Raw genomic sequence first — 10,406 nt, forward strand, 5'->3', positions numbered from 1 at the left:
TACAAAAACCATTATTTTCCATTGCTGTGATATATTTGAAAAAAATGAAAAAAAATCGGCCTAAGGCCCTAATCTACGGTGCGTTTATTGGATATTTTTGTTACTTGCATTTTTTTCTACCTTTAATGATTTTACATTTACCTTTTATGTACATATTTACAAATCAATCATTGAAGTTTAACAATTTACAATTGGATGTCAATAACTGTAACATGAATAAACTCAGGTTATTTCTTAACACTATTGGCCAATTCAGCCTCAGGCCTGCTGATCACAACATATTTTAGACAAATTTCCTGAAAAAAGTGAACATCGAGTAGGCCATGTTGAGCAGCTCGTAGAACCGATCCTGGGTGAACTCGAAGAAGCCAAAGCAGTTCAAACGCAGCGGTTGCTGCGCCACGATCATCACGTTCAGCATCGTCGCTCGGACGGAGCGGTATTCGTCCCGGTACTGATCATCCCATTCGAGCTTCTCGTGCCAGTCCAGGTTGTACACTTCCCAGCCGATGGATTCGTGCTGTTTTATTATAGATATGTTTTATTCTCTGCAGTTCAATTTTTAAAGTAACTTACCGACTCCGTAAGAACGCTCACAGCTCTGGTCAAAGTGGCACATTCGAAGGAAACCCAAAAGCAAAAGTAGAGTGTAGCGACCGTGAACAGGGTAATGCTCTTCATCTGAGACACGTAGATGGCACCACTGGCCAGACTCAGCACCGTTGAGTAGTACACGATCAGGAAGGTGGCATTCAAAAACGGTCGAATTCGGTTCAGCAAAGCTAGGAACTCGATGTGCAGCTTGACGCAGTCACCGAACTCTTCCTGGACGAACTTCCAGAAGAAGCGTTTCTTCATCAAGTCATGCTGTCGAGAGTTGCCCGGTTCCAGCTCAAGCTTACGTTGAACTCGATTTTCTGTGTTTTCTAAAATAACTGAAAATGTTTGCGCAATCACCTTCAGCTCACACGTTAGCCCTTTGAGGACCATGTAAACAATTAGGTACACAACAACTGTCAGCATTCCTATGCCATGTGATGACAATATGAACAATTTTTCGAAGAGTTTTTGAACATGTGGGTGGTCACGTCTGATATCAAATGGTAACTTAAAAAAATGATGATGAGAAAAATCGAAGGCTTGGTAGCTTGCAATAACACTTGTCACGATTGAAATAGCTGGAATCACTGTTCTTCGAATGTGGTAAAATGCTTCAGCGCGAGTTCCCAGCGATGGTTGAAGAATTCTTCCAAAACTTCTTCGGTTCACGTACCGAAGAACGGCCATCAGCGAGTCGTAGTGCCGGAAGAAGAGTGTCATTCGCAAAGCGGAGATGCCAATACCGATAACCGCCTGCACACAACTTAGTAAAATTTCCAATTTGGCACAATGCCGTACCGCATCAAAAGTGTTCCAAAAAACAACAGCCATTGGAAGGCAGCTCACCAACCGGTAAGCGTTCCACCAGCGTCTGATTCTAACGTTTGTCGAGTTCAGTCGAGCACCCGCGATCGCCAACAGGAAATCCTGCCCGAAGAAGAAGTCCGTCGAGTAGTTAAAGTCCCTGGTCAGCGCACGGTAGTAGGCCGTGGCCCGCGACTTGCACCGACTCCAGAGCCTGCTACGGGCGGAGGCTTCCATTTCGTTCACGGTTCCGGAAAGAACTGAGATTTCGCGCACCCTCGGTTGGCAAAACAAACACTTTACGATGACGCACGTTTGCCGGGATTTATAATTCAACCGTATTGGGAACCGGGACCAACTGTCACCGACCGTTCTGGAGGATTGATTTGAAGGAAGTTTGATTACGTTTGAGTGTCTCAAGGACCATTTAGTGCAAATGCACTTGCGATACACGTAACCCAATGTCTACTGTCACAGTTCCCACCATCGCCGCTGGGATTTTATAATCTTCTACTCGTAGTAGGCTCTGGAGTCGGCGCAAGTCGCGAGTCACGGCCTACTACCGTGCGCTGATTACGGAGTTCAAAGCGAACAAAAAAAACATATTCGAACAGTTTTTTTAATGTGAACATTTCAAAACAATACTTTAACGCAAACAACTTTTATTACGACCGCCGAGCCCCTTTGTGAAGCACCCTGGAGACAATTTTCACCGCCAGTGACAGGGGCACCAGTCCTTGCCAAAGAACCTAAAACAAAGATTCAATAATTGAAATCCCAAAAAAAAACCAACAATCTATTCCATTCCCCACCTGCAAGCAGTGCTGCCAGTGGCCGGAAGTGTACGCCGTCTTCCCGATCGTAAACACCGCAAACCGGGCCATCTGCTCGACGTCCAGCACGGTCACGTACCAGGGCATCTTGCTTTCGTACTGCTCGCTCAGGTTCGTCCGCACGATGGACGGGGCCACGACCTGGAACTCGACGCCACTGCCGCGCAGTTCCTGGCCCAGCGCCAGTCCCAGATTGTGCAGGTACGCTTTGGACGCGGCGTACGCGGCCATGTACGCCACCGGAACGTGGCCCGAGCTGGACCCGATGTTGATCACGATGCCCCGGCCACGTTCGCGCATCCCGGGGATGACGATCCGCGAGAGGACGGTGGCGGCCACCACGTTCAGGTTGACCACCGTCAGCAGGTCCTGCTCGGTGTGCTGCTCCAGTGTGGCCAGCTCGGGCAGGTAGCCCACGTTGTTGACTACATGCGAATGACAAAATCAAATTCGAAATTTTTTTATTAAAACCAGTTCTGAAACCTCGCAGTCCAAAATTTCGCTTCTTACCCAGCAGCCCAATATCCATCGCAGCAAGCTGTTCGCGCAGCTGCTCGTAAATCTGGTGACCTCCGTTGAAGTCCACCACAACCCGTTTCGTCTGCACGCCGTAGCTCTTTTCCAGCTCATCGCCTACTCGGTCCAGTTTTTGTCTGCTCCTCGAAAGAAGCGCAATGTTGAGCCCCTTGGCGGCCAAATTCTGCGCGTAACACTTGCCAATGCCATCCGTTGCCCCGGTGATCACTGTTGTTGACGGGAAAAATAGCCTCAAAATGACCTCACGACTTCCCAAGGTGGCGCACGTTACATACCTGCCCAGGGTCCGTAACGCTCGGTCAGCTTCTCGCGGCGCACGGCCGCCCTGATGGAGCCCCACACGATGGCCAACAGCGACTCGAGGAAGCCATTGTAGGCCCACAGCAGCGTGGCGTACACTCCGATCCACCAAAACATGTCCGTACGGCGCGCGGGACGACTTGAACTGAGAGCGGGTCGTAGCAAAAGCCGGAGTGACTACGCATTCCGCATAGAAATCCGGTCCTCAGGGTTGAAGCTTCAATCCAGCGTTTGACAGTTACCTTACCTTTAAAATTGAGGCTAAAATCAAATTTTGTTAGCAACAAAAAAAACATTTCAACTAAAAACGATCTCTTTTTTCAAGTTCAACCCTGTCGATCATTAGCGACTTAAGTGTTTTTTTTCTATTCCTCTCCATATCTCTCTTTCTGCATACGAATGAATCGTGTGCATCACCTCTACGTCTTCCTACGAGAGTTTGTTGTCAATATTAACATCTCGAATGGGCGTAACATTAATCGTAAATAAATTAAAGCTTCTTTAAAAAATCAATTCATATTGATTGCTCATTGAGCTGGTACGATAATTAACTAATAAGGCACTTTTGGAAAGGTTAACGCTGCGGTTGAGCGCAAAAACGAAAGCTGAGCTTATCACCGACCTCTGCCTTGACGTTTGTAAAACGGTTTCGGTTGAAGGTACTTGTGATGTGTTAAATGTTTAGTCGAAATTTAGTCGAATGAAAAATAACTTAACCCTCTACAACCTAACCCCGCCTCTAGACGGGCTTCAATCTAAAAAATCGCCAAAAATCCATTTTCCAACCGATTTTTGATCTTTAAAAAGCATTGGAAAGAAGAACTCTTAAAATTTTAGAAAATATCAGGGTTGGGAGTTTAACTTGTTTTATGTGACTTAGCCAGTGTTTTTAAAAAATGTCCTTTTTTTAGGGGTCAACTTTGGCTGTGTTTTTTACTAACATTTCCTATACTTTCAGTAAAAAGAAGTATGCAGTAATTTTTGTAGTGTCCCAGACTATGCGTCTACGCATTTTTTCGCAATTTAAATAATGATGGTGCCATTCTATAGCAGAAAATGTGAAAAACATGCAAAAAATTGAAAAAATGACTGTAAAAACGTGAAAAAATTAGATAGGCAAAATGTAATTATATTAGATGGTAGAATAGGCCAAATACTACCAAAAACAAACATAAACTAAACAAGATAAATGCAAATTAAAATACTAAAAATAAAACAAGAAAAACATAAAACAAGAGAAGTAAAGTTTTTTGTAGAACAAAAGTTGCTCAAAATGACCTCCTGAACACGGGAAAAATAAATATTTTCGAAACAAAAATTTGGGCAGTAGAGGGTTAAAGGTGCACAGCAACCAAGGAAGTTGTTGTTTTCTTTTTCCAAAATTGCAGCATCAGTCTGATTTGCGAGAATAGTCAAACTTGGCTGTAAATTATTGTGTAGCCAGTACCGTAAACTGGGGTAACTGTGATAGCCCGGGGTGACTTTGATAGGTTTTTCAAATGCTCGTCAAATTAATATCTAAACATTTTTGAGAATTTTGAGTATGTAAGCATTAAGGGATAGCTTATTATCGAACATACAGTATGTAAAAAAAAGTATTTACACCCCTTGGGCACCATGCACATTTTGTGATGAAACATTTAACAATTTAAAGTTTGACAGAAACCTAGTACTACGTTTTGTTCAGAAACTCATGCTGAACATTTTGCTACAAAAAGCTCATGAAAAGATGTTTTCTATAAAAAGTTATATAACAAATACCATTACAAAAATAAAAAAGGTGCAAAAAAAGTTTGTACACCTTTCGAAAAATTAACATAAATAATGTTATTTGTTGACAAATCACCCAACTCCACATAGGCATCCTTGACTGATTAAAAAAATAATTTGGATTGAATATAAAGTTTACAAACTACTTAGTATAAAAGTTTATATAACTCTGGAAATTCTTTATGAAACTTACTTTTTTAAGGCAGGAAAAGCCACCAAAGCAGTGGCACCAAAAACCTACTTCTTTTTGTAAACACATAATACAAAACATAAATACATGAGTGACAAAATACAAATAACACGGTTGGATCCAGAGCTCCATCTTCGCGAGGAGCTCGGTTGAGCTGGACTCCTACACTCCTGGCTGAATCATCTGAAAAGGAATAAAAGAAAGAAAAGGCAAAGCAGGATCAAATAATTCAAGGATAAAAAAGAACAAGCAGAGCAACAGTATCAGTTCAATTCAGTTACGAAATGGAAGCAAGAAAAAAGAAAAAAAAAAGAAATTATTATATCTGGAAATCGTAGGTTTTGAGAAGTTTCTCTAGGATAGCCGGTTCAGACAGGAAATTGGTTAGCTGTTTTTTGAAAATAGATAGGCTTAAGCAATCACCAAACTTGTTTGAAAAAAAGTTATACAATTGAGCACCTTTAAACGTAATACTTCGTTCGCCAGCTAAAGTTGAAACATTGGGACGCTGTAATGAATCGTGGTTTCTTGTAAAATGATTATGAGTGGAGGGTTCAAATTTTGTATTACTATGAGTTTGATTTGCTAAACATGAATAAATAAAACAGCATGATTGAATGATGTAAATGCCTCTTACAGGATAAATATTTTTGAATTTAGTGTACAAATCAACGGAATGACTACGGATTGGCAAGTTAAAGATTATTCTTAAGAATTTGTTCTGAGCAATTTGAACTTTGTTAATAAGAATGTTACATGCGTTACCCCAAACAGCAGTTATATACGAAAGATGAGAGCTAAACAATGAATGATATATTAACAAAAGGACGCTAAAAGGTAATTTATGTTTGATTTTATAAATGATTCCAGTTATTTTGTTAAGCTTTAGTAATAATGAATTTATATAAGGTGACCAATTAAGTCTGTTATCTAAGATAATTCCAAGATATTTGCATTCATCTATGACTTTAACATCAGGGAAACTGTTTTTAGTTAGTGTCAATCTGTTTGGAATGGAACGATTAGAGTTTTTAATATTAATTATATTTGATTTATTAATATTCAAAGTTAATTTGTTAATTCGGAAATATTCAACAAGAGTTTTGAGATCATCGTGCAAGTTTTTATCATTTACGGAAGCAGACTTGTTATTATACAGAAAAGAAGAATCGTCAGCAAAAAGTTTCAATTTACCTTTAAGAGATAGGAATGCTAAATCATTTAAGTAAATTATGAAAAATAATGGTCCAAGAACCGAGCCTTGTGGAACACCTACATCAATAAATTTAATATTACTTTTAATACCATCAAAACTTACAAACTGGGATCTATTAGATAGATAACTTTTAAACAAATCTAGAGGAATACCACGCACACCAGCCCGTTCAAGTTTAGCTAACAAAATATTATGATCAACGGTGTCAAAAGCTTTAGATAAATCCAAAAACAGTCCAAGCACATCCTCCTTATCATTTAAGTGGCGTTGAATTTTATTAACTAAGTCAATTACTGCGTTAGTTGTAGAAGATTTCTGTCTAAACCCATACTGTTGAGTGCAAAAGAATTTTGTGCTAATTAAGAAGTGATTTAATCTTTGAAAAAGGATCTTTTCGAAAATTTTATTTATTGAGGAAAGAACAGATATTGGACGATAATTATTAAAAAGTAAATTGGATCCGGATTTAAATATAGGTGTAACTCTAGCTATTTTTAACTGATCAGGACAGGGATGCCATATCTACGGATTTCTCCGTAGATCTACGGATTTCAGCCATTCCTACGGATCTACGGATTGATCTCCAAAATCTACGGATTTTCATACCGGCTGATAATTGTATGAAGGACGTGAAATTATATTTTTGCGTGATAAAAATGTTTTAGGAAAACGTTTTGAACAATCTGTTTTACAAGTAGTTTTGAGGATCGTTAAATTGAAAAGTCGTTTAGGAGAAATGAGGCGATGGCTTAAATCCAAGGAAGCTTATAGATAAGTAATCGATCTAGTGGGTTGAGGTCACGTCAAGTCGATGATTGAAAAATAATTCTGTTGGTGTAAATAAAACATTATTAAATAATTTAAAACAAAATCGTAACATAAGTTAAACTTGAGTTAAAAGGCAAATTTGGATTGAAATTAGAACATGTGGTGTGTATTGGGCCCAAGAAACAAAAAAATATCCCAAAACACCCTGTTTCTTTTCGGAATCAACTCCTAGCGCTTTGCGATGTTCTACAAAGTTATTCACCGGATCAAAACCTTTAACAAAAATTGAGAGTAGGAATATTGTATAGGGTTTTGAGTAACTTTCTCTAAGAAATTCCACATATTTTTCCCAGTGTTCATGAGGTCATTTTTAGTAACATTTGCTCTACGAAAAATGTTACTTTTCTTCAGGGATGCACCTTGGGTCCAAGGGGCCCTTGGCGAAGCATCAATTTGGCGCCCCACTTTGATGAATTGATTTTAAATTCAAATGTTTGCCTATTGCTTTAAAGAATTCTGATTTAAAAATTGCAATTGGAGTAGTAAACAGGTTGATAAAAAATCCCTAGCCCAGTTTTCTTGTTGCAGTATTTTCAAATCGATGATTTAATTTCTAGTTTCTATTCCCTACTTTAAATTGATATGAAATTTAAAAATACAATTTAAAAAAATCTAACATTGAATCTGATTTTTGACAAAGAACTTTGTCCTAAGGGCACTGTCTACGGGTGTCAATCCAAAATTTCGCGAAGCGAAAGTGTAACGATTTATGTAATTGTTTAAACGCTTATATCTTCCACCCAATTCAAGCAATCTGCATGCTTTATCCACCAAACGAAAGGGGAAGTCTTAAATTGCAAAAAGACTACCTCAGAAAGTTGATAAAACTTTGTTAAAGTATTAAAAAATTAAGATAAACATAAAAAATTATTGCAGGAAAAATCCTGGCTACTGATTGGCTTAGAGCACTTAGCAAATTTTGCCTTGTCTCCTGCTTTTGGGAACTGTCACGCGAGAATGTTGCACCATGTTGCCACACTTTTAATGCGAACTAGGGGAACTATACCCTTTCTCAGCCTATTTCTATTATCGGCCTATCAGCACTTTGATCATGAATTACAGCTTTCATAAAGTGTTTTTGACTGTTCCAAAGTAATAAATAGCTCAAATAAGAGTGAGCAAGCAACTCTCCATTGTTGATACATCTGAAAATGTTGATTTAATAGCGAAAAACGGCAAAAGTGATGAGAATTGGTCGAACGGCTTAGAGTGATTAAAATGGGTATATTTCCCCTATATAACTAGCAATTAGCCTCAGAAAATTTCAGTGCCTACGGAGGTTTCGTTAAAGACGGATCCACGGTGGTAATTTTAATGCTCACACACACACGGACACATTGAAAAACACAGTGTGTGCACCAAATTGGGAGGAATTCTGTTCTAATGAAGATTGTTAGGACGGTCACCGGAAAACCAGAATGATTTGGGACAATGGGGTTGGGACCACATTTATAGGATATTTGCCACAGCCTGGAGTGGCCAGTGCCCTGGGGAAGGTTCTACCGGGGGGACATTGATCAAACCATGCGACTTGGTGCAATATGGGTATCAAAATTCATGGTTTTTGAAACTGGTAATGAAAATGGCCATTTTGACCGGATTGGCCACACCCGGAGTGGCCGGTTCACTCTGGGAGGTTCTCTCGGTGTTTTGGCAATTTATTTCCACAGAGGTACCAAATATTGAAAACATTTAATTGGAATAAATTATTTAGGATTAAATAAATAGGCAATGATTCAAAAATATATAAAAAAAATTGAATATTTTTTTAGGAGTTGTGTACAAAGTTCTTTGTCATATTGATCATGTAGAACATAACCACCTACACCTTTTTTTTATTAATTTTTGCATTAAAAAAAATTTAAAGTGATTTTTCTTATTTATTTTTTTATTCGTGAAATCAAATTTAGATTTTAAACAAAGCTAAGGAAAAATATTTTTCAAACCATCTATAAATTTTTTTATAAATTTTATTATTTCTATATTTCTAAATTACTACAACCAAATTTGCTTCGAGACATTTGTATGCCCAGAGCATTAAAAAAAAAAAAAAAATGAGCAATTCTCTGAGATTTCGGTCATTCGATTTTTTTTGTATTTTTTAATCCGGCTGAAACTTTTTTGGTGCCTTCGGTATGCCCAAAGAAGCCATTTTGCATCATTAGTTTGTCCATATAATTTTCCATACATATTTGGCAGCTGTTCATACAAAAATGATTTATGGAAATTCAAAAATTTGTATCTTTGGAAGGAATTTTTTTGATCGATTTGGTATCTTCGGCAAAGTTGTAGGTATGGATAAGGACGACACTGAAAAATATGGTAGTCGGTAAAAATTTAGTGATTTTCTATTTCACTTTTTGTCATTAAAATATGACTTGCAAAAATCACTATTTTTTATTTTCTGATATGTTTTAGGGGACATCAAATGCTAACTTTGCAGAAGTTTCCAGAATAGGCAAAAAATATTTAAGCGAGTTATAAATTAAACATTAAACTCCTTAAACATATCGAAAAATAAAAAATAAATAAAATTGTGTTTTTGTTTTGCAAATCAAGTTTTAGTGACAAAAAGTGAAAAAATATGAAAATCTTAGCCGAAAACATCAAATCAATCGGATGGTTCATTCGCAAGATAAAAATTTTCGGCTATTTACAAACCACTTGAAAACGTTGCAAATGTCATTTTAGTAATATTATATGTAATATGAAGGTTTATCAAATTATATAACAATGATGGGAATAAAAATGTGGCCTTTTTTCATGTAATACACATAAATTCAATGTTAATGTTGCCTTTGCTTCTAAATAAGGTACCTCACAAATTATGGTAAATATTTTTTTGTAATAAAAAATCAGAGTTGTCTTGAAAAAAGGAGTGCAATGAACTCAACTTTAAAATGCATTTCCTTGTGTTTATAAGACACATTCTCCGGGCTAGTATAGAAAATTTTTAAACTTGATTTAATGGCGAAATATATATTGTGATTCCACCTTCGGAATCCTGAAATATATCCGGTGGTCAGGAACCATTTTTCCAAAGCATATCATATCCAGAAAATAGAATAAATTTCTCGTCGAAAAACACGAACGTAGAACAGCAACCGAAACGTTAAACCCTTAGCCCAATGTCTCATGGCAAATTAATTTACTTTCCGAATCTGTAAAAATATTGAGGATGTTTTCTTTGAAATTTCCGAGTTTCTGCAAAAAACTGAAAAAAAGAAACGTCATTCTGTCACGGCACAATATATCATTACCATCATAACGGACATATGCACATAAAATCATGAAAAAACATATTTTCCAAAAATCATTTATATTTTGT

The 10,406-nt window shown here is 37.6% G+C and overlaps 1 protein-coding gene across 1 annotated transcript; it reads right to left on the bottom strand.

The window, feature by feature from the left end:
• Positions 1-2,009: 2,009 nt before the first annotated feature.
• Positions 2,010-3,244, bottom strand: LOC6052673 (inactive hydroxysteroid dehydrogenase-like protein 1). The gene is made up of 4 exons (XM_001868868.2): positions 3,050-3,244; positions 2,748-2,981; positions 2,217-2,662; positions 2,010-2,153 (listed from the first exon to the last, which is right to left on the bottom strand). The coding sequence occupies exons 1-4, from the start codon at positions 3,189-3,191 to the stop codon at positions 2,070-2,072; spliced, it is 906 nt and encodes a 301-aa protein (XP_001868903.1). The 5' UTR covers positions 3,192-3,244; the 3' UTR covers positions 2,010-2,069.
• Positions 3,245-10,406: the final 7,162 nt, after the last annotated feature.

Source organism: Culex quinquefasciatus, chromosome 3 (genome assembly GCF_015732765.1).
Source record: "Culex quinquefasciatus strain JHB chromosome 3, VPISU_Cqui_1.0_pri_paternal, whole genome shotgun sequence".
NCBI lineage: Eukaryota > Metazoa > Arthropoda > Insecta > Diptera > Culicidae > Culex > Culex quinquefasciatus.